The following is a 27,088-nucleotide window of genomic DNA, read 5'->3' as shown; positions in this document are numbered from 1 at the left end:
GCTGAATGTTTGGTCCCTTCAGGTGGGTAAAACCATAAAGGTCCTCATGACCTTTGGTGACCTCAGCGTTAGCTTTATTGCACACGGACGGACGGATTACCTGCATGTCTTCCAGAGCCTCCTCCCGTGTTGAGTTGGTGCTGCGACGTTTGCGTCCCTTCTTGGGATAGCCGTTGATCTTACATTCATAGCAGGCCTCAGGGGACAGAGAATTATCATCCACCTCACCTCCCTGTCCAGCACCGGAGTCTCCATTAGTGAAGCCCAGACCTGTGACACAGTGCCTGAAACGAGGACAAAGCCATCAGTCATCTAGAAACCTCTACAGAGAGATTCCACACACACAGTTAACTCGCTCACGTACCCTTGTCCTGCCCGGAAGTATCCAGATGGACATCCACAGAGGTAGCCTCCGTCTGTGTTCGAGCAGCCGAACTTGCAGGGGTTCTGGCTGGTGGAGCACTCGTTGACGTCCGAGCAGCCGCCGCCCGTCTGCTCGTAGTTGAAGCCGGTGGGGCAGAGGCAGCGGAAGCTCCCCAGGGTGTTGTGGCACGACGCCCCTCCGCAGATCTGGCTGTTCATACACTCGTTCTCATCTGGGTCACAGGAGGTTTGACGGGAAGTAAACAAACGAGAGGTCATTCCAGTTAAAGGACACAAACAATACTGGGAAAAGTCTGCCATGAACTCCGTCAGTATGGGGAGGGATTCCAACTAAAAATAGAGGTTTAACTAACAAAAGCTCTTTATTTTGGGCATTACACCGAGGCACACACACACACACACACACACACACACACACACACACACACACACACACACACACACACACACACACACACACACACACACACACACACACACACACACACACACTGTACCACACAATAACTTTGTCTATGCTTGAACTATTTCTGATTACCTCAAAGTACTTAGAGAGTTTGGTGTTTTTTGTCCCTACTTCATTAGGTCTCTTTGTCCATTTCCAAAATCTCTTATAACCCTCATAATTTGTGTTTTTTGTGTCTTTGTATTACTTAGCTCATCTTTTTGAGCTTTTTTTTTCACATAACATGTACTTTTCTCACGACCTTACCACATAAAAGGGAAGGGTCGAACTTCCAGAGGAAAGGAAAAACACATTTGACATATTTATATTTTAAGAGTGGCAGGAAAGAGGTGAAGGATGGATCACTTGTTTTAAAAAAGGCTCCAGGCCCGGCTCTGATCCAGAATATCAAGGCTGCATGGTGCATACTTTGGCAACCAAGTCATCAGGTTGCCCCAAAAGGAAAGAATTTTTATATTTGCTGATAAAACAGGAGGGCGGAATTACTCACCCACACACTGGTTCCACTGGTAGTGCTGCAGGTAGCCTTGTGGACAGCTGCACCTATATCCACCCACCAGGTTCTGACAGCCATGCTGACACCTGTGGTTGCCATCGCACTCGTCCATATCTGTCAGGGGCAAACACACAACAAAACTACAGTCAGAGCCGGGTTTCTCTGTAATCAGGAATCAGCTGATCATGAGGTCGGTATCAGTCGTTGTCAGACCTTCACAGGCTTGTCCATTGGGATCTAATGAGAATCCCCGCTGGCAGTCGCAATTGAAGCTCCCTGGAGTGTTCTGGCAGGCACCGTTGGAGCCGCACAGATTAGGGTCCGTTGCACATTCATTGTTGTCTACACAGAGAAGAGGAAAGGTTCAGACAAGGGTGAAGTGGGGAAACTTGATATAAAGGCTGATTAAAAACCCTGATTTTGGATGTGCAGAGTCGTCTTAAAAGTCACAGGTGGTCGACATTAGTTCCAAATGAATAGGACGGGTCCACTATGGGCTGGTGGCACAATTTATCTCACAGCCTGCAGGGGTACAGGAGTACATCTCCCACCTACTGATTTGATTTCACACCAAAGGAGATAATCTCATATGAGTGTGAAAGTTCATTCTTGAATTTGGGAATAATAGATTGATAAAACAATCGAAACACAACGTCCACTCACAAGCTTTTAACTGAAAAAAGAGTTAGTGAGCCTTGAGTAAGGATTATTTTGTCCAACGACACAATGACGTTTGGCTGTAGGCAGATTAAGCTTTATAGCAACTAAGATAAAAGAGGAGAAGGTTAAAATGTCAGATTTTTAATGTCTGATCCTGGGTCGTTTCACTTGTTTCTCAAAACCTCCTTACTCGTAAATGAATAACACGTCCACACCTACTGTGTGTCATTTGCCTGGTGTTATTCCTAAAGTCCAAACTGAGGGTTCCCTGTCTCTAATTCAATGTGAGGTCATGGGAGCTGTTTTATGGTCTGGAAAAAAAAAGATTGTGGTCGTCATGGCGATCCACTGCAAAAGTTCCATAACAAAGCATTGCTAAGCTGCCATGACTCCAAACCAGTCCAGCTTAATAAGATCCGTGTGATATCAGGCGGAGTCCATTAACTCTGAATAAGAGTTAGTGAAGGTTAGGGTGGTTCAGGGCTCTTTTATGAGCTTGGCTTTATGAAACTTTATGAAATGATGCTGTGAGAGAACATATTGTGTGTGCATTTGACTTGATATGGGAGTGGAGGCTCAATTAGTTTAAATGTTGTGACACAATGCTTTTGGGAATAAACAGAGAAATGCATAAAGAGCTTTTCTAATGTACAGTAATATCAATATTGTGCATGTGTTTTCATTTACCAATGCAGGCAGTATGATGCTGGGTGAAGCCAGGAGGACATTTGCAGGTGAACCCTCCGATGGTGTTCACGCATAAGAACTGACAGTTATGCTGTTTGGTCGAACACTCATCCATATCTGGAAAAAAAAAAGAGAGTTGTACAACATTAAACCAGTTATACATTCTACAGAATTGTTTAAACTGCTTAGTAGTTTATCTAGTTCATCTAAGATACTGTTTCAGATCACTACTACTGTATGGGCGCTGCTCTTTTCTGTGAGTCAAATTCCAGTCCTTCTACAGTCACTGACCTACAAATGAACTGCAAATGAAGCAGACACCGGAAACACGCAGGGGGACCGTAGAGGGGGGAAACTAAAGCTATGGTAAATAAGGATGAAAGAGGACCTAAAAGACTGAACGCCACGAGCACACTTGTTTAGACTCACAAACAAGGACCAATAAACAGAGACACGGCCAGATGCACTTTGTCACAAGCTCTGGAGGTAAGGTACACGTTCAGGATAAAACACTTGAACAAACCAGTCCAAATAGAGAGCGTCCTTGAACACTGAGCAGGGGGTCTGACCCACTCAGCACTACGGTGGCTCTAACCTGGAAACTAAGCAAAGCATAACTCAAACTTTATCGTCCTCAAGGGGAAATTTGTCTCACAGCCAAGTACCTGCTGCTGATCGCTACAAGATCAGTGCCCTCTTTTCTAAAAGCACGCCACTGAACCCTACTGATCTGAGCAGAACTGGGCTCTCAATGCGGGCTACTCTCCACTATGAAGCGGTTCTGATAGTGTGTGTGTGTGTGTGTGTGTGTGTGTGTGTGTGTGTGTGTGTGTGTGTGTGTGTGTTTCACCTCTGCAGCTCTTTCCATCTTCCTGTAGGATGTATCCGCGGGGGCAGGAACAGAGGTAGCCTCCCTCTGTGTTCTTACAGATAAAGTTACAAGGCTTTGGTGCCTGTATGCACTCATCCACATCTAGACAGAGAGAGAGGGGAGAGGGTGATGGTGAGACAGTGAGAGAGAGAGAGAGAGAGAGAGAGAGAGAGAGAGAGAGAGAGAGAGAGAGGAGTTTGATCCTGCAGCCAGAAATTCCATAAGGGGAGATGATGAGACAGACAGACTCGGGGCTGCATTTTTCTGAGGAGTGTGTGGGCAGTCCACCCACGTAGTTTCGGCTCTTTACTAAACAGGAGGTAGGCACGGTAGGAGGAGAGTCCATAAAGTGTAAGTGCTGGAGGTGGAATGAAGCCTTACCCACACACAGGGTGCTGCTGATGTCAGTGCTGTAGCCCGGTTTGCAGTTGCAGGTGTAGGAGCCCAAAGTGTTGAGACACTGACCGTTTTTGCACAGGTTGCCCATCACACGACACTCGTCAATATCTGGACGGAAACAAGAAATGTTGGCTCAAGATAAACGGCGACTGAATAAACAGCCAAACGGCCGACTTGGGATAACAGTGTAGCAGTGTGTTTGATAAGAACTGGATTTTAATAGGGACATTTTGTTCTTTGAGTTTAGTTAAACATTAGTGTTTGTCAAGTATAAAAGTATGGATTTTAACTGGCAAAGTAAAAATCTATGCTTTGCAAATAATTACAATCTGTTAATTTAACACTCACCATATCAGTGGTTTAATGTGTGCATACTGCTGCTGACAAATTCATAAAGAATAACAAGTGATGACGTACTTTACAGGCAGCGATTTATCTGAATGGTTTCCAATCATTTCAGTGCACTTAGAACATTAACTCATAGAGACCTTTAACAAATCACTGCTTTATTTTATGTTACCTTATAATGGTAATGCAACACTGCCTGTTCACACAGACTGGCACCAACAGGGGTATTTTATGCAAAAAAGAATCAAATTTTATGACTGTTTGATTGTTGACTTCATAGTTTGATCTGCTGATATCATAGCTAATAAATGCAATGTCTTTCTGCAGGTTGAGTTTTAAATCTTGGATGCTGTAGTTTCCATAAATTAAAAGAAAGGTTTTCAAAATAAATCCTGCTTTCTACAGCAAGTTACTGAAGTTAATAGGAACCAGAGGTTGCCTGGCCAGTTGGAAGAAATCTTTCAAACAACTAATCATGTAAAGTATTTGTGGATTGTTGTTTGGGCTATATCATGGATAAATATATAGATTCTCAAGTCTCTTTAGCAGTAAGATACCTCTGCCATCAGTGGTGTACCCAGGTCCCAGAGGACACATCTTCTTGTACTGGGTGGTCCCGGGTAGAGGACACAGCTCACAGTTAGTGCCCCAGCCTCGGCCTCCATCACAGCAACACTCTGACTTGGTCACCAAGTTCCTGTTACTAGAAGTCATCTGACACAGAGTGGTCAGAACCTCAGTGAAACAGAAGCCTTCACGGTTATCTGGAGGGGGATGGAGAGAGAGAAACAGAACTAGAGTCAAAGAAAGAGATGGGCCTGAGGAAAGCAGACCAAACCACCCAGACAGGAGCTAGCCTAAGAGAACCAGACGTGAATAGATAACCCACACTCCTCTATCACTACTGTCTGTAAGGAGTAAGATAGCCACAGGACGGCAGAGCTTACGAAATCTCCCTGGTGGTTTTCTCACAGAGTTCAGCACATCACGTCTATCCAGAAGTATATATTTAGATTAGGGAGGAAGGATTTCCTCTCCCCTATCTTGACAATAACAGGCATGTTATTTAATGATACAGTGTCATGGAATGGTTAAATTCACATTGAGATAAAAAATAATAATAATAATAATTTCACCTAGTTAGCCAGGATTCAATAGCATTAAACATTTTCATCCAAATATAAAGGTGATTAAAAAAACAAACAGGTGGCTATGTTAAACTCAAAAATATTGATAATGCCAGATATTCAAACTGATATATATTAATTAAAAATGGGGGATTGAGTGAGATGGAGAGGTGTATATTTTTAATGTTCATCAAACCCATATCCCTGTCAAAGTTCAATTCATTTTAATTTAACAATTTCTGTTTCCCTAAAAATATTTACCAAATTAATATATATATATATATAATATATATTAATATCTTGGTCGCCTGAACTGTCCATCCCGGTATTACATCCCATTCAAACATCCTATTTCAGTGAGAGATGTTTGAAATAAGGAAACAAAATGCTACTAATTACAAGTGATTTCTTTTGGGCTCTACGGGCTCATTTCATACAAGCTGATACAAGAGGCCCCTTCTGAACAAACTGGGGTAAGATAAGCGAGGTTAGAGCACAATGAACGCAGTACTAACAAGATCTATGAATTGAAAACAATGTACGTACCGATACATTCAGTCTGCGTCGGGTTAGCGACGAATCCTTGGTCACATCTGCAGCGGAAGCTTCCCACTGTGTTCTCACAACGGCCATTCTTACAGGTACCTGGTTTGGCTGTACACTCATTCAGATCTAACACACAGAGACACACATGCACATGGACAGTGTAAAGATAAACATGTGTTACACAGGACTTTCTGTTACAAGTTAATTTACTAGGAATTAACTAGGAAGTCCACACATCACAAACATACAAAACCTTTTTTTAACATACATTTCACAACCAGGGACATAGCCACTAATAAAAGGCCATCATCTTACACAAATTTATTGTACAATTTATGAGCATGTGGCAGGGTTTATTTCATATTGTTGTGCTATTAATACTTACGTATAAGTATGTAATTAATCCTTTTAATCATGTTGGTTTCTTCTGGATTAATTAACAAGTTATCTTTTACAAAGACTGGATTTTTAGTAGGAAGTAAGAAGTAAATATTCACCAATATATCAAGACTGAACCCTAATATTTTTTACTGAACCTGCACTTTGCTAGTATTTTGAATAAATATTCATAGCGTAACATTTAGATTTAATGGCACAAATGGGAAGGATCAAGTTTGTCATCCAGAATCTTTCGTGTGAGTTTGCACAGTCACCGATGGCTCAATTCCATTGCATGACATTGAAAATTCCCCTAATTACCAGGACAGGAAATGGGGGGTGTATTCTAAAATCCAGAATACACAACTATGTTTGTACAGAAGTGCATGAGTGAAAACAGATTGATATCATTAAAAGTGAAGCCAAGATCGGAGGCCATAAACAAGAATGATGGTTCATTTCTTCCTACAGTGGGACACTATGTTAATCTTACCCATGCAACCGTCTCCGCCGGGCTGCCGTGTGTATCCGGGGGAACAGATGCACATGTATGTACCAATCAGATTTTTGCAAGTCATGCCTCTGCCGGCGCAGTCATCTATACCGTCCTCACACTCATTCTGGTCTGGAAAACAAACTCAGAGTAAGAGGCTGCAAAAAGTCAAGAACACAGATATATGTGTGTATGCATGTGCAGCACACCAGTGATGTAACACAGACACTCAAAGAAACTGCGGCACTCAAGAGTTTAATGTAACGACCCAATGAAACACTGAGCTCTGCAGCGCTCGCAGGCGTGTAGTGGGAGGGTTGGTGGTCTGTTTGGAGCTCTAATGTAAACAGTGACGATACAGACACTGACAAGTTCCTCCTGTCTCAGCGCTTCCCTCAAAATACAACCGTTGCCATGGTGACCGAGCTTTCTGAGATAGCGGAGGTGTAAACAGTGACTAGGTTTTAAGTTCGTTCGAGACAGAGAACTCTTGAGGATCTTGCAGAGATAGTGTGTGACGTCACTTTATGGACGGGGCCACCATGTCTCTATGAAGTATTGAGTTTATTTTCTAAAAACATTTTCCAGTAAATTAGACCATGACTAATAAAAGTTGGGTGTACGAGTGAGTCATATTTTCTGTAGTACCTTTACACATCCTCTTGTCCTCGCGCAGCACGTAGCCTGTGGGACACTTGCAATCGTACGAGCCAATCACGTTAACGCAGCGGAAGGCGCATAGCAAAGGATTCTGGGAGCACTCATTGATGTCTGGAGACAGAGCATAATGCAACAAGTTACAGTAGTAGTACGGGACTATGATGGAAGACACAGTGCAGATATAACTTCACATACCTTCACAGGTCATCATTGGCCCGGGCTCAAAGCCGTCGTCACATGCACACTCAAAGCCACCGATGACATTAGTGCAAGTGCCGTTGCCGCAGGGATTGCCAATGGCACACTCATTGGTGTCTGTATTCAAGAAGGTTACAAAAAGCACGTCAGTGTTACAGAACATCTAACAAGTAAATAAATCAATGAGAGTACGACATAAACAGAGAGAGGCGGATGGGGATGAGGCAACACTGAGAGAAACAAAACAAAACATTGAGTAAACTGACCTTCACACTTGACTCTACTAATGTCCAGACGATATCCCATGGGACATTCACAGCGGAAAGAGCCGTCTATGTTGATGCACTGGCCATTGATGCAAGGGTCATTGAGGCATTCATCAATATCTGCAATTTAAAATCATCAACACCAGATGAATTACATTTCACAACTTTAACAGAGATGTAGGGACAGTGAAGGTTCGGTGTTAATGACACACAAACCTTTTGGGTGGTCGTCTGGCCCCCGTTGATATCCCTCGTTGGGACAGAGAAGAGGATAAGCCTCTGGAACCAAGAGATGTGAAAAGTCATGAATACCATTAAGTAATACAAATAATATCATGCATGTGTGTCTATGAACGTGGTTGCACTTGTCTTTTCGATGCAACTTTTGCATCTGTACTATCTGATCGAGCCTGGCTCGCATTAGGATCCATCTTGCATTAAATTCGGACAGCAAAATGGGCACAATCCAGACAATTTATCAAAGGTGTCATCATCGTTTTTCCCCCACAACGGAGTTCCTCTCCCGAGTGAGAGCAAAGGTAAGAGAGGAGGCTGGAGCAGAGAGGAGAGACCCGGTGTCTGTGTCGTGTTAAGCTACTGCTGATAAAAACTAAACAATTACTGATTCTGCTGCATCAAAATCAAAACTTTTTTTAAGAACAAAACAACAGGGAACTTTTATTGTGAAGAATTAACAGGTTAATGTGTTTACCACCAAATTAGTGGATTGCGTTGGCGGCACTGGTCTACCAACAGCGCATAGAGAGAGAGTAAACAGCAAAAATAAAGTTTATCGAATTTATAGGAAATGAAATACTTTTATCCACCATTTTGCCGTCATTCCTTTGAGCATAAAATATATAAGATCACAAACCGATTAGACAGGTCCCATTGAAGTGTCACATGTAGACACAGCTGATGCATCCAATGACAACAGTCGCATTGAACAGACAAGTGTAACCTCGGCGTATGTGATATTATTTGTACGTACCCTCTCCCTTTGTGGGGCAGATCTCACAGGGGTCCCCCCAGCCTTGACCCGGCATCCCAGTGCAGCAGCACTCTGCCTTAGAAGTGTTCTGAGGCTTTGGAGCAAGGCAGCGGCCATTTTCAAACTTGGTATAGCAGTAGTTCACGCGGATATCTGATGGTTTAACACAGACACAGAGGACAAAAGTAGTGAAAAATTAGAAACTGAAGGAGAAGCGAGTCGTGAGTTCAGTGTTATGCTCACCTGTAGGTGCTGTAAATTGATCAAAACTACAACTCTTCTTTGAGAGTATTTTTCTTTTAAACCACATTTTTACATTTTTTGGTGAAGTATTTGGCTAATTATCCTGAATGATCTGAGTTTGCCAGTCTCTCTCTATGCTTCTGAGGGCTCTTGTTCCTCCTGGACGAGGCAGGCACTTAACTTATAATGAGAAGCATATGGTCGCTCTCTCCTGCTAGCACTGGCCTTCACTGAACTCAACACAAATAAGCTTTCTGACCACCATAGATCACACACACACACACATGCAGACACACCTGGCTCAGAGGCAAGGATCACATACATGAACACCTGGTGCTTTGAGGAGAACGTCAAAGAGAGTCATGTTACTCTCCTCCATGAAACTGATTTGTCAGCCTTTCCACAGTAGAGATTTACGGTGCTCTGTGCACAGCTGCTGTTCAAGTGAGTGTGTGAGTGAGTGCATGCACATGTAGACATGTCACTCTTATTTTGTAGTTTGTACACTGAAAATGGCAAAATGTTAAAATATTGGGGTCTGATCAAATGTAATGGCTATGTCATTTTTCCAATCAGAGGTTGAATTTAATACTGGAAAAAAATAACATAAAAAAAACAAACAATTAATTAGAAAATTAATTTTGGATATAAATCAACACTTTAGTCTGGCAGTGGTGACACAAATCTGACGGTGATGACAGATTTTATGGTCATGATTATGGAAATAAGCAAAACCACTACGGCATTTTAATTTAAAACATATTATTAATTGGGGACTGATGGCCTAGTGGTTAAGAGACATACCGTATATTGTTATCGCAATATCCCAAGTATGATTCCAGCCACGGACCGATGTTGCACATCACCCCCCCTGTGTCTCTTCCCATGTTTATCTACTATTTATAAAGACTGAGACTGTAGACTTGAGTCCGTGGCAGTGGCCAAGTTCCGATACCGACATGCGGCCCTTGGTCATCCCCTGTCCCTCCTGCCTTTTCTGACATTCTTCAGTTGCTCCTATAAAGGCATTAAAGCCCAAAACAAATTATCCTAAAAAATGCATAAATAAAGACTAAGACAAAAATAGGACTGGATTTTCTGGGGCTTTTTCTTCTTCACTTAGCATCTGAATAGCTAAACATGTTTTTAAGAACAACTCCAGCTAAACCAGAACTTGAAGTGGTTTAAAACGCAGCTGCCGGTAGAGTCTGTATTTGTCATATGCAAAACAATTACAGTGGAGCAGTCGATGGAAATTATCTCCAACAATGCTTCTGCAAAATGTGTAAAAAGAAAAATACGCAAGTAAGGATGAGAATCGGAGACATAAACGAGCGCAGGCTCAGTTGAGCTGCACCTAAACACAACAAGTAATGTTGTATTCATGAGTATTGCTATTCTCACCCTTCATACAATTTAATAAGTCAATGCAATAATTAGCAATGAACTTAACTTCACCAATAAATCACAAGTTTGTAACGGTGTAACATTCCCCCTTCTATGTTTTTATATAAAATATAAATGAGTGCAAACAAAGACCCACAAATGATTTCCATCACTGTTGTCATCTTGATTGTCCTCATTGTCTTTGTGTCTGTCATCGTTTTTAAATAAAAACAAGGGTTTTCTCAGCGGGACAGGCTTTGTCCTCGATGACTTTTACTGCCCATGTTGCTCACTCTCCACCCTTCTCCTCCCGTTTATCCCCCAGCCCCTCAGCCGAGCACTTCTGACACATGCAGAGAAAAAGTGAAATACAAACTGTAAGCTGCCTCGCTGAACCGATGATGTCATCACTTCAGTGTTCGGAGTGGGAACTCCCTAACAGAGGACTCAGCGCGCCCCCACCCAACCCAAAAACACACGTATGTACATAAACACACACACACACACACGCACATACACACACTGGTGAGGAAATGGAAAAGTGATCTGTTCAGAGCCACCCTTGGCCTTGCAGAGGAGGCCGCAGCAGCAGAACCAGCTGGAACACAGTGTGCTATCATGAAAGAGCAGGAAAAAAGTCTAACACCACCGACTGCTGCTTTGTCTCCACTAGCACTCAGAGACAGACTATACAGATACACTAGTATTTACACTACGCACTTTAAACTTGATGCATAAGATAGTTTCATAGCCTCGTTTCCCCCCCCTTTCTCTCACACACACACTCAAAATTACCTAAACATCTGCGTCCGGAGGCAGAGACCTGGAAGCCTTCGGGGCACAAGCAGGTGAAGCTTCCTTCGTTGTTGGAGCAGGTTCCAAATGTGCACATCTCAGGCGACTGGGAGCACTCGTCAATATCTGACACACAGAAAGAGGAACAGCATCAACCACCTCATTAAAGTCACAAATCAAAATCCATTCCTAATTTGCACCATCAGAAGTTTCAGCCCGCAGTGCTTCATTAACATCTAAGTTTTCCTTGAAACATCGTCATAGCTGCAAGGATGACTTCATACCAGTATGTCATACAGATGTGATAAAACAGAATGTAATCTCTCTAATGGACAGTTGGATAAAAGGCGTATTTTAGCCTCCGTGTCACGTGTTCGCTTGTCTCAATGACCAGCTGCTGCTGTAACTGATGCTGAGAACTCATTGCCGTTCCTCCCTGCTTCCAGGAACAGAGCACAAAGCAGGAATGTGTTGAAGTCTGCCGAATATCTCTTCATCAGCCCCACTGTATAAACAATCCAAGTGTTCTGGCTCGGGCCCACTCCCACGTGTGAAAGGGAGAAGAGGGGCATTTTTGTAGCAGCGTGGCGAGTGAAGAGGAGGAGGCGGCGAAGAAGTCGTTTATTCTTGTTCACCTCAGCAGAGCTGTGATTTGTATGCATTTATGTCTGTGTGTGAGCATGTTGCATACTAGCAGGCGTTGTCTGAAATGCTTGAGGTGAGATTCACCCCCACACATGCATATCTTTTATTACTTCATAAACCCCTTTTTTTATTTTCTGTATTTGACTTGTATATTTATTGCCATACCTTCACATGTTTCCTCATGGAGGTAGTAGCCAGGTGGGCAGATACACCTGTAAGAGCCATCCAGATTCAGACAAGTTCCTGCACCACATGTGCCTGGATTCACTGCACATTCATTAATATCTGAGAGAAAAAAGGGAGTGCATAAGGAATACACTGTCAAATATATACTTCAAATTCAGATGAATGTTGTTCAAAAATGGCGGTTCCTTACCTCCACACTGTCTGCCGTCAAAAGTGAGCTCGTAGCCATCGTGGCACACACAGAGGAATGAGCCCACGGTGTTCACACACTGCCCGTTTCGACACATGCCCCTCTGCGTCGAACACTCATCGAGGTCTGATCACAGACAAACACAACACTTTTTACATTAAGATAAGATAATCCTTTATTAGTCCCACAGCGGGGAAATTTGCAGGATTAGAGCAGAAAAGTGAATAGTGCAAACAAGAGACGTAAGTAAAAAACAATATCAAAACAAGAATAATAAATAAGTTATCAAACATTATAGAATAATGAATAAGTAAAAAACAAAACAATCAATACTATAACTCTCTTGCTTTTTGCTCTTTTACAAAGTCACACATTTGCAGGCGCACATACCTATGCAGTCGCCGTTGTGTGAGTTCTGAAAGCCGGGGTCGCAGAGACAGTTGTAGGAGCCCACGGTGTTCTTGCAGGTCCCGTTGCCACAGGGTTGCCTCTCACACTCGTCCGTGTCTGAAGCCAGAGAGCATGATCACACAGTTTAACCTCACATTACATGTCAAACACAAAAGTGAGGGACTAGCGCAGCTTACCGACACACATGGACTGGTCCCGCGTTGTTTTGAAGCCGTTGGGGCAGATGCAGCGGTAGCTCCCCAGCGAGTCGATGCACTGACCTGGGTTGCATACACCAGGATTCTCAATGCATTCATTACGGTCTGAAAGAGGAGGAAAAACATATGTCACACTGTGTGATAATTCAGAGTCAAACCACAAAAACTATCTCTGAAAAACTGTGAAATATACCGTTCTACAAAAATATCAACCATCTTGTTCAATTATAAATTATTGAGTTATTTGACTGAATCAGTCTTGTATTTATTCCACTGGTTCATTATGGGGTGATAAGACCCCTTTAAATGAAGATCCCCTTTCTAGATTTGTATCCTTGTCCTGCAGTGTACTGTTCTATTATTTTATTTATCATTTATGTCAAAATGTATTTTGTTTTCTAATCAAAATTACACTTTTTTCTCTACAGTTCTTTATAGAAAAGAATAAATCTGTCCTATAAATGTGAGCATACATGTGAGTCTATAATTTGCCTCTTACTTGAAACATTTTATTTATTTTAAGACAGCTGGTGAATTAACTATTCACTCCTCTTTTTTTTTTACTCATTTAGTGTGAAACCTAATTACTCCTGACTGCACAAACATCCAATCTCTAGGCGGTCATTAATCTTTGGGCGAATTTATAAACATGAAAAACTGGACGTGATTGTACACATTGTAAAATTTCACCTGAAATGTCCATTTTTATACCGTGAGTGTCCAAATCTAATGCATTCATTAATCAAACTTAATTAACTCAAAGGTTGTTGTGTGCCATAAATACTGTAAAGAGTTTTTATATGCAAAGCTAACATTTGGGGAGATCCAAACAAACCGTCACATATTTCTGTATAAATAAATAAAAATATGTGTAACTGTAAAAGTAATTCAAATTGTAATTTAAAATGACTTTAATGAATATTTAGATATTTGTTGCAAGCCAAAAACAATCACTAATATGGTCATTTATTTATTATTTCATAGGAGAAAAAACATTCATTGAAGTCAAAATAAGTCCATTTTTGAATACTCTATTTCACATCATGTCTTTCAGCAAAACGCTTATTTCTTTCTTCATATCCCTATAAATCGCTGTATTATTAATCACTGCATGTAATTCACACTTCAGTTTCTCTCTCACTAGAGTTCGACCATGTTTTGTTTTTAGGACTTGCATGAAAAGCAGGAAGCAAAACAGGATGTTGATTTAACATTTGCTTATCTTTGCGGGCTGACAGTGACATGTTTCAGAGATACAGCAGCACATGTTCAACAGCTCAACACATGCTCCACATCCTCATTTCTTTAATAACAAGCCCGCTATGTGGAATTCCTCCTCAGCCCGACTGTCATTGCTTTATATTTGGCCCACAACTGGCAAGAATGTGGGGGTCAAAGAGTTTCTTATGATTGAGTTTGATAAAAGAGCTTGAGGAGGCAAGACAGCATCAGTCCAGAGGAGGATCCAAAGAATCATCATGGAAGACAGTGTTTTGGCTGCTTTTTCTTATCTTTTCTCTAATCCTGCCCTGTTTTTCCACCAATTCTAGCTTCTCACTGGTTTTAACAGACGACATCACATCACCCCAATCCTGGCTTCTCTTCATTGGCTCCCTTTTCGTTTTAGAATTGATTTTAAGATTTTACTGATCGCTTTTGAAGCACGTATGGGTCAGGCCCCAAAAATATTTAGCAGAAATGATGACCCCTTATGAGCTAGATCGGAGCCTTAGATCTCCAGGTGGGGCCCTTTCTGGCTGTTTCCAAAGTCGCGGCTAAAAACTAAAGGTGACTTTGCTTTTGCCATCAAGACCCCTCGGCTTTGGAACGACCTGCCTGAGGAGATACGGCTTGCAAAATCAGTTTAAATCTCATTTAAATCACTTCTTAAAAACATTTTTACAGACTGGCTTTTATGTGATGTCATCGCACTAATGCTTTATCTTATTATTGGTTTTACTAAATTATTTTACTATATTATCATTATGTTTTGTATTTAATTTCTTAGTTCATTTTAATCACATTCATTGGTTTTACCGTGATAAATATTGTACCGTTTTATCAGGGTTTAAATCTTTCCTCAGTTTGTCTTGCTTTGTTGGCCCTCATTGTTGAGCTTTCTTTTGTTTTATTGCCTTGCTTTTTCTGCTTTGTCTGTAAAAGCATGTTGTAAACGCTGTTTTTAAAGGCGCTATATAAATAAAGTTATTATTATTATTATTATTAATTCTGTTTGATCTCCACTGAGGACCTTCTCTGTAGGGTTGAGTGAGCAGTGACGACCGAGCATCACACAAGTTATGTTCTGTATAATCTGCTGCTGACACATTTCACCTCTTTAAAAGGTCGTAAATGATCACCACCACAGCCTTACCGAGACACTGTCCGGTGGACGTGAAGCGATATCCAGGTTTACAATCGCAGCGGAAGCTTCCCGGCTGGTTCAGACAGGCTGCATTCTGCTGGCACACCGGTCCATTCTGACACTCGTCAATATCTAAACAACAACAGGGACAGAGGGTATAAATATAAAAAGACTGGCTTAGTTTAAAAAAACACAAAGTATTCTCAGAATTTTACATTTTGGCATCACTTTCAGTAGGACTTTACTGTACCTTCGCAAATCAACAGCTTGTCGTTGTAGACGAAGCCAATGGGGCACTCACACCTGAAGCTGCCAACCATGTTGATGCACACTCCATTCTCACACACTCCTGGGATTTCCCTGCACTCATCGATATCTAGCACATAGGGAAAGAGACGAGGGAGAAAGGATTAGAACAGAACTAACTTTTCTTTTGATTATAAAAAAACATTGACTTTTGAAATCTTACCAATGACCCGTCCGGTGGTGATGTCGATGAAATATCCTGGTCTCTCGCTGCCGCACAGGATCGCAAACTCGTCTGTGAGGACATAAGACGTGAGCTTATAAGGTTCACTTTTAGTTACGTATACTTTCTACAAACGTGTGTGTGTGAGATCTCACCGGTGCTGGGCACGGGACACCGCTCACAGGGTTTATTCCATGCACGGCCAATGTTGTAGGAGCAGCAGCACATCTTTTTGGTCATGTTGAAGGTCAGCTCTCCGTCACATGTCCCGTTGACGGAGTTGAAGTTCCTGTAGCAGTAGCTCTTCCTCATGTCTGTGTGTGTGTTCGTAAGATTTTTTATCGACCATTTTGCTGATTGATACTGTCATGAGAGAGGAGCGTGCAGACCTACCCATGCAGTTGTTCCCGCCGTTGACCTGCATGTAGTCCACAGGGCAGATACAGGTGTAGTTTCCAATGGTGTTGTAGCACTGACCCGGGCCGCAGATACCCGGTCGCTCACACTCATTGATATCTGCACACAGGAAGAGGGACAGACGGCAATAAGTCAATATTTGTATTATTTTTGTTGAGGTGGAACAACTTATTTATTTAAAACTTTTCATTTTTAAAGCCTTTCTGTGATCTAAAGAAAGCTGACATTAGTGCAATGAAGATACATCATGATACAAATTTCCTATAGAACAACTTCCTGTCTGCAAAATATTCTGATCATATACATAATTTGTCATTATCTTAAGTAATCATTGCACAACCAGAATGACTCCTGCCGTAACTACAGCAAGACACAGCCTGGACTTTGCTTTTAACATCTACTCATATCAATAATCATTTAATCTAACAGCTTTCCTTACTTCTATACTTCTCTATCAACATTCCTGCCAGATAGCTAACACAGTGCTCGTTCCTTTCAGCCCGGCTAACAGCTGAACTGTTGATTGGTTGGAGACATAGTGGATGTGCAGTCCTGGACTTTACAAAGCAGACACATGCTTTTGTTCTCCTGGCCAACAAACACACGCTAATTAAAATGCCGCCAGCCACATGTCATTGTCTCACCCGCTCAGCCCCCTCCTCTCTTCTCTTTGTTCCTGTTTCTCTTTTCTAAACACCCTTCTCATTTATCTTTGCCCCCCCCCACCCTCTTCCCATCTTTCATTCCTCCGTCCCTCCCTCCCTCTGTCATCTCTGGCCTGTCTACAGGGGACTCGCTGTACTTCCCTGAGGAGAGGGCTGACCACATCAGAGCCCTCGCTCCTCTGGACACAGTTAGGCACTCAGCTGTCTCATCATCCTGACTGAGCTGTGCCGGGTTAGCAACAGACTGGGGAACTTGAGACACATTGAGCTAGAATGAGCTGTAGTGTCGTCTACGGGACAAAAAAGGTTCCGATACTTCTTTGTCTCTTTGCTCTCAGTGCTTTTTTCCCCTCTTTCCATGTGTTCTCGCTGAACGCAGGCCTCTGTGGAACGACTCAATTTCCATCCTTCTGATACGTTCCAGGGCAAAAGTTAGAAAGGGATTGGTCGCATGTGTGTTCATGTGTCAGTGGGGCTGCATAGGAATAGAAAACACATGTGTTTGTGTGTGTGTTTTATACCTTCACAGACTCTGGTGTCTGTGTTGAGGGCGTAGCCTCTTGGACATTCACACTGGAAGCTGCCAAAGGTGTTGATGCACTGTCCTCCCTGGCACAAGCCTGGCAGCTCCTGGCACTCATTGATGTCTGCCAGAGAGAGAAAGGAAACACTCGGTGAGCATTGTAGGTGGGTGTGTTATCTGTGTCTCTAAGTGTGCACAAGAGCAAACTGACACAAACACATGATAGCATGTTGCTGTCTGACCTTCCAAGATGACAGTGATGGGGTTTGGTCTGAAGCCTTCTCCTCCAGGACACAGCGTCTTGTACTCAGCTGTAACATAGCACCAAAACACGTAAACAAGCAACAATGACAGAGCACACAAGCCACCATCAAGATTGATTTAATGCAGGATTTGACAGTAATGATCAGCCATCTCAGATCTCAGGAGTTATTAACAGTTTCTGTTCTTGTCATAGGAGCAAGTATTTCCTCAAGCTTAAAGGGATGAGTCATTCCCTGCAATGTTTTGAACCATCTGTTGGCAATTTCAAGTAAGTTGCACAAAGCTGTCTCATCCTTACCAGCAACAACAATTACAGCAAACACACAGTCATCGCATGGTAAGAGCAGGCAGCATGTAGACTGTGTGTTTGCAGAGCAGCTAACTCTCACCAGGGTACAAAACAACAAATAAAAGGATTTGACAGCATTGTTTATCAAAACCAGAGACAGTGAAAGTACTTTTCCAGATAATGACATTTAAAATCCATGACAGTTCCCCGCCCATTCTGTTGTCCAAAGTCTACATAAATCTTTACTTATTAAGTGATGGAAAGACAGAGACTGAAACCTTAAGACAATTCACACAAACTGAAAAAACAACTTTGGTCTCAGGGCAAGAAAATATCTGAAAAAGTAGCAGCAACTTTGTTATTTTTGACATTGTATTGGTTTTCCTATCAATGCTTATCATCTGCAACTGACTCTATTATGAAAACAACAACCCAATTGTTCCTTTCTAATTACATGCCTTGTATCAGGGGTTCTGTGGTTGAGTTGGACTGGAAATAGCTTAAGAAATCTCTAATGTGATAAAAAGATGCATGTTGTTGTTGAAGTCCATTCAGCAATGCTGCACTTGTTTGTATCAAACAAACCTGACGACTCACTTTGCTAACTTGAGGAGGTTTAAATTAAAGTTTGAAATAATGACATTAAAATGCAACTTATCACTCCTTAATTCTCATTTCTGAGCAGATCTGATGGACAGCTGGAAAAGAGTTGACCAGATACTATGGTTCACTAACTATACCTATATTAACACCTTCTGATGAAAATAAATAAAAACATAGCACTAAATTGACATTGTGTTTCTGGTGAGCCAAACATTAAGAGTATCCGTCAGCTACAGAACTTGCTTCTAGGAGGTTAGATATGTCACCTCTGTATATCTCTGGCAAGAGCTTGCAAACCTTGCTACTAAACTGAATCATGAAAATAAACACACAATGCAGGCAAAATGTAAATAACGATGGGATGACTCACTTGAGTTGACGAAGGGGCATGATTCACAAGGATTTCCCCATCCCAGGCCCTTGGAGCAGCAGCAGGAAGCCTTGGAAACACCAACTCCAATCTCATTGGAGCAGTCCAAGCTCTCTGATGCATCTCCTCGAGAACGAACATCCAGGTAGCAGCTTCCAGAGCGAGTGTCTGTAAACACATGCACACACAGGTGATCAGGTATACAGGTGTGTCTTGCCTTTGCTTTAGAATTAGTTCAACGATTAGCTAAGCTCAAACACCAACAATGTGTAGTGAGCACTTGTTGAGTCTCACCTACACAGCCCACCCGAGTGGGGTTGAGTTCAAAGTCTGCGGGGCAGTTACAGTGGTAGCTTCCAGGGATGTTGACACATATTCCATTAATACAGATGGTCGGGTCCGCACACTCATTGATATCTGGGAGAGATATACAAAGCAACAGTGTATAAAAGTTATTTATCTCCACAAAAATATGTCCACAACAGCAAAGAGAGCAGCAGTGACCTTACTTCTAAATCTCAGAGGGATTTGAGAGCTGTTTCTCCATTTCTTTTACATTTTGGGGCATAAACAGAACAACATTGGCAACTTAAGTGGTGCGTCGACAAGTCTTACCCGTGCAGTTGCCTCCACTCCTGTCCAGTTCATAACCAATGTTACATTCACATCTAAAAAGTCCTGGGATATTCTGGCAACGTCCATTGACACAGATGTCAGTAAAGGTACATTCGTCTATGTCTGTAAAAGAGAGAGAGAGAGAGAGAGAGAGAGAGAGAGAGAGAGAGGCCCAGCTGTGAGGGATTAGTGGATCACGGGATCATCGTGGAAAATTGGCAGCCAGCAATAGGAAGTGAAGGCCGCTCACCTCTACTAAAGAATGACAGGTCTGGGGCAAAAAAAAAAAGGCCCAGACATATCCAGACACACACACACACACACACACACACACACACACACACACACACACACACACCCGGCGCGCCAGTTAGAGGCTCACGGAGACACTATCAGAGCAGCAGCCAAGGTTATGAAATTGTGCTCTTCCACATCATTAGACTCTGCACAAGTCGTTACCATCCAGTCCCGCCTGAGTTGAGACAGGGAGGACCGGACAGGTTATTTCAGGATGTTCGACACATCAGCACAATGAGGTCAGTCTGCTGCTCGTTCAATTGGATCCAGCAATGTCTTATCACTGGAAGTATGAGTCACGCTCGTCTGCTAGCAGGCATAAATGTGCTTATTGTGTCGACTCTACAGAAGCTCTGCTAGACAGGTCTACTGTCTCTATGGGAATCCTAAATAAGGCAAACTTGGATTGTATGTAAGCATATCATCAAGGTTTTAAGTCTAGAGATATGTCTTAAAGATGAAGCTTTATCTCAAACAAGAGCATGAAAACTAAAAAAAAGACCTTTGCCTAAGATTCAGACTATATGGCCCTTTGTTAGCACTCCATTCTATAGCCTTTGTAAGTCTGTATAGCGTATATACAGTCTTTTTGGATGATGAATGTTAAATGCAAGGAAATTTTGCACTTTATGCTGCAAAATAAGAGTTCCTTCCACCCAGTCCATTGTTTATCTGCATCAGAAAAACTCAAAGACCTTTATCACCCTAAACTGTATAACATGGACATGAGCCAATAAAGGGTTTGTTTAATTAACTCAAGACAAAACTAAAGTCAGTGGCCACTCAACATTGTGTCTCAGTGTTACAAAGGCTAAATTAGCTGGATGACTATTACATGCTAACGTCAGCTCACTAGTGTTCCCACCTTAAGCTATTATGTTATGTTGTTCAACCAAAAACATAGTAATATGAGTGAAATAAAAAAAAAAGGAAAATAGACTACAAAAAGGTTAATAAAAATCTTTACATGCAGTCTATGGTTCGGACAAAAACAGAATTCTATTGGCAGTGAACACATTAGCTTAACTAACGTTATTAAACAAGTTTTCATAGGCCTATGTCTGCTGTTTTAAAACTCAAACCAAAAAAAAAATATTTGGCCAACCACTTAGACATGTTCTCACAACTAAAAACCACTTGGCTGCTGAGCTTATTGTGTGCTTACCGTGTCCAAATACTATCTCATGAGTCCAATTTGAAGGAAGCATCTGTTTGGATCCTTTGTTTCTCCAAACAGGGGAACAAACAACCATTTCACTAGAGTAGCCGAACACCAGGCCTGTTTGAATCACTCAACCCTAATTTAGGATGTGGGCACCAATTCAGAGGTCTGGCACCAAGATAGTCAGGGAATAGCAGCGTTGTATTGTTTTACCCTCGCAGGCCTTTCCTTCTGGAGTTGGGATGAAGCCCATGTCACATTCACAGCGGTAGCCTCCCGGCAGGTTCAGACAGTGGCCGCTCTCACACAGGTTGCCGTTCTCTGCACACTCATCGCTGTCTGTAGGGGTGACCAAACACACATTCACAGCTCGTAAACACACAATGCATTATGTGTATCTTTGAGAAAGCATTACATGTAGTTTTTTTTAGAAGTGTGACCTGAGCAGTAGAATCCGTCTCCAGAGAATCCATCCTTGCAGGCACATCGGTATGAGCCCATGGTGTTGAGACAGTCAGCGTTGTTGCTGCACATGTGAGTCCCGTTGGAGCACTCGTCCAGGTCTGAAACATTACAGAGTCCAATAACATGTATGCATGTGGAGACTACTTCATCCAAATGTTGGGGATATGTTTTCTTCTTGTTAACAAAACAAATTATGCATTAGTCAATCTCTCAACTTTATGACTTCTTTACCCTGGCACTCCACAAGCGCATTCATTTCAAATACAGTCATAAATCTTAAAAACACAGCTCAGAAATTTAGTTTCATTTACAAAAAGGGCTAATTCATTTTCTAAAATAGCTCGGCTGTTTAACAAAAGTTACTAAGACAGGGGTAAATAGTGCATTTCTTCAGCCATGGATTAATACACACGTATTAACAAGTCACTGTATGTGGACATGTACACTGTAATGTAGCTTACAGGGAATACTGTAAGATACTATATATATGCACATATTGGCTAGACCAACTTTCAGCAAAAAAAAAACATGTTTTTGTCATGCTCGAGAAAAAACATGAGAAGTATTTTTAACCTTTTGTTTGGTCGCTGAATCATAAACAGCAAGATATTCTCACCTCAGCTTTCTTGGATACCGACAAAATGTTAAAGAAATGTCTATTCCTGAATGAGATCATATATACTATTTCATTGGAGCCATTGAGTGGCAGCAGTTACCTTTAAGGCCATCAGCCTTACCTGTGCATTTGAGGCCGTTTCCTATCCATCCCGGAGCACAGTTGCATTTGAAGCCGCCGGCAGTGTTGGTGCAGGTAGCATGTCTGTCACAGTTATGGGCTCCGATCTCACACTCATTGACATCTGGAAAAAAAAAGGAAACAAACGAGGGGGTCATGATTTAGGAAAATATTCGGGTCTGCATTCTCAGTCCAGTGGGGTTCTTGGCATTGTGGAGCGAGTTGGCGCTTGTTGGTTTGAATTGCATTCAGACAGCAGCGGGGGACGACAGGAGTAAGTCTTTCTGGGTCACTGTCTTCATCCATGTATTTCAGACCAGAAGGCACAGAGGCATTCTCATGATCTCCGATACTAATAGCCTTCCTGCAGAGGTTTAATGAGCAGATCCAGTCTCTGGATTTTCATTGTGCAAAGTGTGTCCAGAGAGCTACAAAGAATGCCAGGAGGGAGAACGATATCCTAACGCTAAGGCCTTGTTCTGTCTGCTCAGCCTGAACTAGTATTTCTGAGGTTATTTTAGGCAAACATTTCCCTCTTTGCACACAAACCCACCGACACTGAACCTCTCATATGAGGCTTTTATAACAGCACTCTTTCAACGCTCATGTTTGGTTTTCTCACCACCCCAGATGTCAAGTTTGAAATGTAATCTTTCCAAAATATAATTTTCTATAAAAATGCGATGTGGTGACGTGCCAACTCTACAAATAAACATTCTTTCACGGCAAAACGATTATAATTACATCTGAACTCTGCCAATCGATGAAATATTGGAGGCACTTAGTAGATAATGCGGTTATAAAAGTACCTCTCTATACAGACTAACCTATTGTATCAAGTCATGGATTCTAATAAATGAACAACAGCAATTAAAAGGGAACAATACAATTGGTTACTAGTAAAATCTGCCCTGCCCATTAAGCTGTTAACGTCCTGTCGGGTGTAACCAATAAGATCTCTATGAGGCAGCTGGCAATGACGAGATACTGGAAAATGTGGCTCTGAAACTCTTGTTCTTTGAGAAGTTCTGACATGATCATATGATGACTGCTAATATGAGTCAAAACAAGCCTGTGAAAACACAATGCCTTTCACCGTGTTACAGCTTCTATAGAGGGATTGTGTGTGTGTGTGTGTGTGTGTGTGTGTGTGAATGTGTGTGTCCCTGTACATCAAGGGAAGCCGTGCCATGAACTCGATCAAGATGTTAAGACCTATCAGCCAATGAGACGCACCCTTCTCCGTGTGTCTGTCTTTGTGAGGGTAGTAATTCAAAAACACTGTCAATTAGAGATCAGTGCTGCTGGTTTACAGTCTTCCCGAGGAGAGGCTACAGTATATTTACACTACATTTGATGACGGGGGGGTTAATATGAGGGCTGGTAGCAAACAAATCTCGCTAGATTAAAGACAGAATTAAAGATAATTCCCCCGCCCCGAAGCCTTTGATGACAAAGAGAGAGAGCACAACAAACAGACACACGTTCTAATGTGGAAATGTAAAATGCAAACAGAGGGTTGTCGCTTGCAAGAAGCGTGTCAGCGGTCACAGCTGGTGTCAAAGAGGAAGACGGATTTAACTACAGCTAATGTTTGACAGATTAAGGGCAAAAAAGGATATTTTTTGCCACCTGGCTGTCCAGCGGTCTCCTAGTCTGTATGCCTGCCTGTTCACCTGTCTGTTTATCTGTTTGCCTTTTTGTCTATATGTCTTTCTGTCTTTCTCACTAGATGCCTGAATGCCTTCTAGTATGGCAACCCTCCTTACAACCCGACCCTAAAGTAATGGCTATACACTACAAATGAAAAAAAGAAGAGAGGAATTCTTCATATCTGCTGATCAAAGCCATATAAAGAATATTAAATCATCCCATTTTACTACATTTAAAGGTTCCCCTCCTTATTTCTGTTTCATCCCTCACCAGCGATTTTCCACTGTTCATGTGAATCGATATATGCTGTCATCTTCTTGTTTTTGACACAAGCAGAATCCTGACACTGTGTTATTTTTCATAAACTAAAACATCTGTTGCCACAAGAAAACAAAGAGAAAATGGTAAGTATTAAAATGCATTGTAACATTTGCACAAGTTGTTAAAGGGGCTTTAAAACCGCTACACGGCAACCGCCCGTCTGCAAGAGTGCTCCCCAAAAAAAGCAGCTATTGCACTACGGTCCAAGGCTAACATTAGCTATCTTTAGCCGCTGGTTGTACCGGACTAAGCAGACTCAGTTATAGTGAGACCAAGTGGCAATAACAGGATAATGGTAACAGAGAAGAGACTTTAATTCAACAAACAGAATCAGTAATGTCGGTTACACCACAATAAAACAGAATATTTAAAGTAGCCACTAAGGATCTAACTTTAGCCAACATAAGTTTCTAGTCATCCCAGACCAAATAAGACTGTAGCAGATAAACCCCTGACTGTACACCAAAGGTTTGTTTTCATTGCTTCTTAGCTTTATGAGGAATATTGTGTTTTGTAAAGTTACAAAGCACTAATTGTTTGACAGTTTTGTCATTTAGCTGACAAAGTCAACACGATTAAGCCTTCACACTGATCCTCTCTTTAAAGTTAAAGCACTCCCAGCCTTGTAAACTCCCCCAGCACATCCACACCCAGTCCTAACTTTCCAATACACGCAAGTCCTTAAGAGTACATACAAATACTACCCCATGCCTGCCTACTGAGTTCTCAGTGTTATAGTGACGGATAAATAAAGAGATAAATAATTCTTGTGGGAGCTTCATCAACAGCTGGATCAGATCTGAGCTGGAGCTCACCACTGACTCATCAACACTCGCACACACGCAAGAAGATTTAATCCAAGCATACCAACGTGGTCACATGAGCCTTTAAGACAATGACAACCGATTTCTTGTGCTTTTTTTCGTCTGAATATTTTAGAAGCAAATCCCATCCAAATAGAGTTGCAGGTTTTGTTCACTTGTCTATAACAAGACATCCAGCCTGCCTGAGAGGAATTAGTGTCTTGATTCCTTGGTATTTCTGGGGATGAAATTCCAAACCTGTGACTCAGCACCGGCTGCTTTACTGCAACTCTAACTTACTCAAAACAAGGGAAAATACTGTATGGACGTTTTAATGGGATTAGAATGAGCAAGAGTGTGTGTGAGTGAATTTGAATCACACTTCAGATATGTTTATTTGCGTCTGAAGGAAGACGCGCTGCTGCTGACTGTGTGACTCATATCTATCAACGAGATGAGGTCAGATAAGATTGCAGACCAAACTCTCGCATTAAATTCCAAACTTTTAAGTGGCCATGTAAATCAGACTTAACTCTGGCTAGACAAGGAGTGAGTCCAAACTAGCAAAAGGGCTCTGCCGGCCGGATGGGCTTAGTATTTATGTGTTTTGGAGCAATTTCAGCCAATTGCACGCTGCAGACTTCTTCCAACCATCACGTAATGTTTAACTGACCTTAATGAAAGAGCAACAAAGGAATAAACAAAGGTGCGATGTGATGCATTCATCTGACAGCAGACGGTGACCTCACTGCTCCCGCTGCCGTTGCCGCTAGAGCGTGTGAGTGCGTGTTAACGACGTATGTGTGTTTGTGAGCGTGTTTCTCGTCAGGTCGGACAGGAGCTCTTGAATGAGGGTGAGTAATGTTAGAGCTGCTTCTGGTTAGCCAGACATTCTCCTCACGTCCTCTCATTTCTCACCTCTCTCTCCTCAACCTGCTTTCACTCCTGTATTTCAGCAAAACCACACACACACATACACATATACACACCTCTCCTCCACCACTTAATCAGCAGCAGCCCTCTACTGACTCACCATCATTTCACTCCCATCCATGTTCTTCCACTGACAGGATGTTTTGTTGTGGGTTAGGGATGTGTGGGTTTGTTTCGCTCACCTGTGCAACCTGTGGTTCCCTTGCGGACAGAGTATCCCAGGTCACAGTGACAGATGAAGGATCCCTTCGTGTTCTCGCAGTTCCCGCTCAGACAGATGTTTGAATTCAGCTCACACTCGTCCACATCTAGACGGTGAGGGAAGAGAAGAGTGGAACAGAGAAAGAGCAAGAATTTTATTTGATAAACACAAATACAAAAAAGGAAAAAGGCACGTTGAAATAGTTTCAAACAGGTTTTGTGATGATGTGATATATGTAAGTGATTCACAAAAGAATAACATCATGAACTATATTAAGGCGTTAAAATGTGTTTACTTTTATAAATACATCAATCAGAGAATATGTGTTTGTGCAGAAGTCTTTACATAATTGATGTCAGTTTTTGGTTTTCTTCTTCAGTGGAACCAGACTTCTAAACGTCATGCATTCCTCCTCTCTCAACCCAAACTAACACAATGTTCACTGTCTTGCAAATCAACAACAACAACAACAACATTTCACTCTGTTTTCTCTCTCTCACACACACACACACACACACACACACACACACACACACACACACACACACACACACACACACACACACACACACACACACACACACACACACACACAGACCTCATACATCTGAATCATTACGTCTTATTCTCATGACTCATATCTTGGATAACCTTTAAGACGATCATTACGGTGTTTCACTAAAATTTCCGAGAACCCCCCAGATCTAGTAAGCGCCGAGCTTGCAGAAGGGTGTGGAGTTTTTATTTCAAGCATAAAAATGTGCATCCATTACCCAGGCAGGTCTTCATATCATCGGATGACATGAAGCCATCAAAGCACAGACACTGGTACGTCCCGGGGGTGTTGGTACACTGGCCTCCATCACAGATGTCTGGGCTCTCCTCACACTCATCAATATCTGAAGATTGAAGA

At 42.1% G+C, this 27,088-nt stretch overlaps 1 protein-coding gene across 1 annotated transcript in view; it reads right to left on the bottom strand.

Annotated features, from left to right (window-relative positions):
• The window catches only part of fbn1 (fibrillin 1), a 59,308-nt gene that overhangs the window by 2,364 nt on the left and 29,856 nt on the right, over positions 1 to 27,088 (bottom strand). Inside the window, exons 31-65 of the mRNA XM_054617966.1 lie at positions 26,949 to 27,074; positions 26,156 to 26,281; positions 22,265 to 22,387; positions 21,503 to 21,625; positions 21,276 to 21,401; positions 19,604 to 19,726; positions 19,283 to 19,405; positions 18,989 to 19,156; positions 17,705 to 17,773; positions 17,461 to 17,586; positions 16,251 to 16,373; positions 16,013 to 16,171; positions 15,858 to 15,929; positions 15,639 to 15,764; positions 15,398 to 15,520; positions 13,003 to 13,128; positions 12,806 to 12,922; positions 12,416 to 12,541; positions 12,205 to 12,324; positions 11,395 to 11,520; positions 8,971 to 9,123; positions 8,196 to 8,258; positions 7,980 to 8,099; positions 7,711 to 7,830; positions 7,504 to 7,626; positions 6,856 to 6,987; positions 5,985 to 6,110; positions 4,869 to 5,075; positions 3,946 to 4,071; positions 3,544 to 3,666; positions 2,694 to 2,810; positions 1,560 to 1,688; positions 1,341 to 1,460; positions 365 to 596; positions 101 to 284 (exon numbers count right to left, since the gene is read on the bottom strand). Coding sequence (XP_054473941.1) covers positions 101 to 284; positions 365 to 596; positions 1,341 to 1,460; positions 1,560 to 1,688; positions 2,694 to 2,810; positions 3,544 to 3,666; positions 3,946 to 4,071; positions 4,869 to 5,075; positions 5,985 to 6,110; positions 6,856 to 6,987; positions 7,504 to 7,626; positions 7,711 to 7,830; positions 7,980 to 8,099; positions 8,196 to 8,258; positions 8,971 to 9,123; positions 11,395 to 11,520; positions 12,205 to 12,324; positions 12,416 to 12,541; positions 12,806 to 12,922; positions 13,003 to 13,128; positions 15,398 to 15,520; positions 15,639 to 15,764; positions 15,858 to 15,929; positions 16,013 to 16,171; positions 16,251 to 16,373; positions 17,461 to 17,586; positions 17,705 to 17,773; positions 18,989 to 19,156; positions 19,283 to 19,405; positions 19,604 to 19,726; positions 21,276 to 21,401; positions 21,503 to 21,625; positions 22,265 to 22,387; positions 26,156 to 26,281; positions 26,949 to 27,074 — 4,526 coding nt within the window. The remainder of the gene's footprint in view (positions 1 to 100; positions 285 to 364; positions 597 to 1,340; positions 1,461 to 1,559; positions 1,689 to 2,693; positions 2,811 to 3,543; positions 3,667 to 3,945; positions 4,072 to 4,868; positions 5,076 to 5,984; positions 6,111 to 6,855; positions 6,988 to 7,503; positions 7,627 to 7,710; positions 7,831 to 7,979; positions 8,100 to 8,195; positions 8,259 to 8,970; positions 9,124 to 11,394; positions 11,521 to 12,204; positions 12,325 to 12,415; positions 12,542 to 12,805; positions 12,923 to 13,002; positions 13,129 to 15,397; positions 15,521 to 15,638; positions 15,765 to 15,857; positions 15,930 to 16,012; positions 16,172 to 16,250; positions 16,374 to 17,460; positions 17,587 to 17,704; positions 17,774 to 18,988; positions 19,157 to 19,282; positions 19,406 to 19,603; positions 19,727 to 21,275; positions 21,402 to 21,502; positions 21,626 to 22,264; positions 22,388 to 26,155; positions 26,282 to 26,948; positions 27,075 to 27,088) is intronic.

This window comes from Anoplopoma fimbria, chromosome 2 (genome assembly GCF_027596085.1).
Source record: "Anoplopoma fimbria isolate UVic2021 breed Golden Eagle Sablefish chromosome 2, Afim_UVic_2022, whole genome shotgun sequence".
Classification (NCBI taxonomy): domain Eukaryota; kingdom Metazoa; phylum Chordata; class Actinopteri; order Perciformes; family Anoplopomatidae; genus Anoplopoma; species Anoplopoma fimbria.
This window is presented reverse-complemented; position numbering and strand designations above follow the sequence as displayed.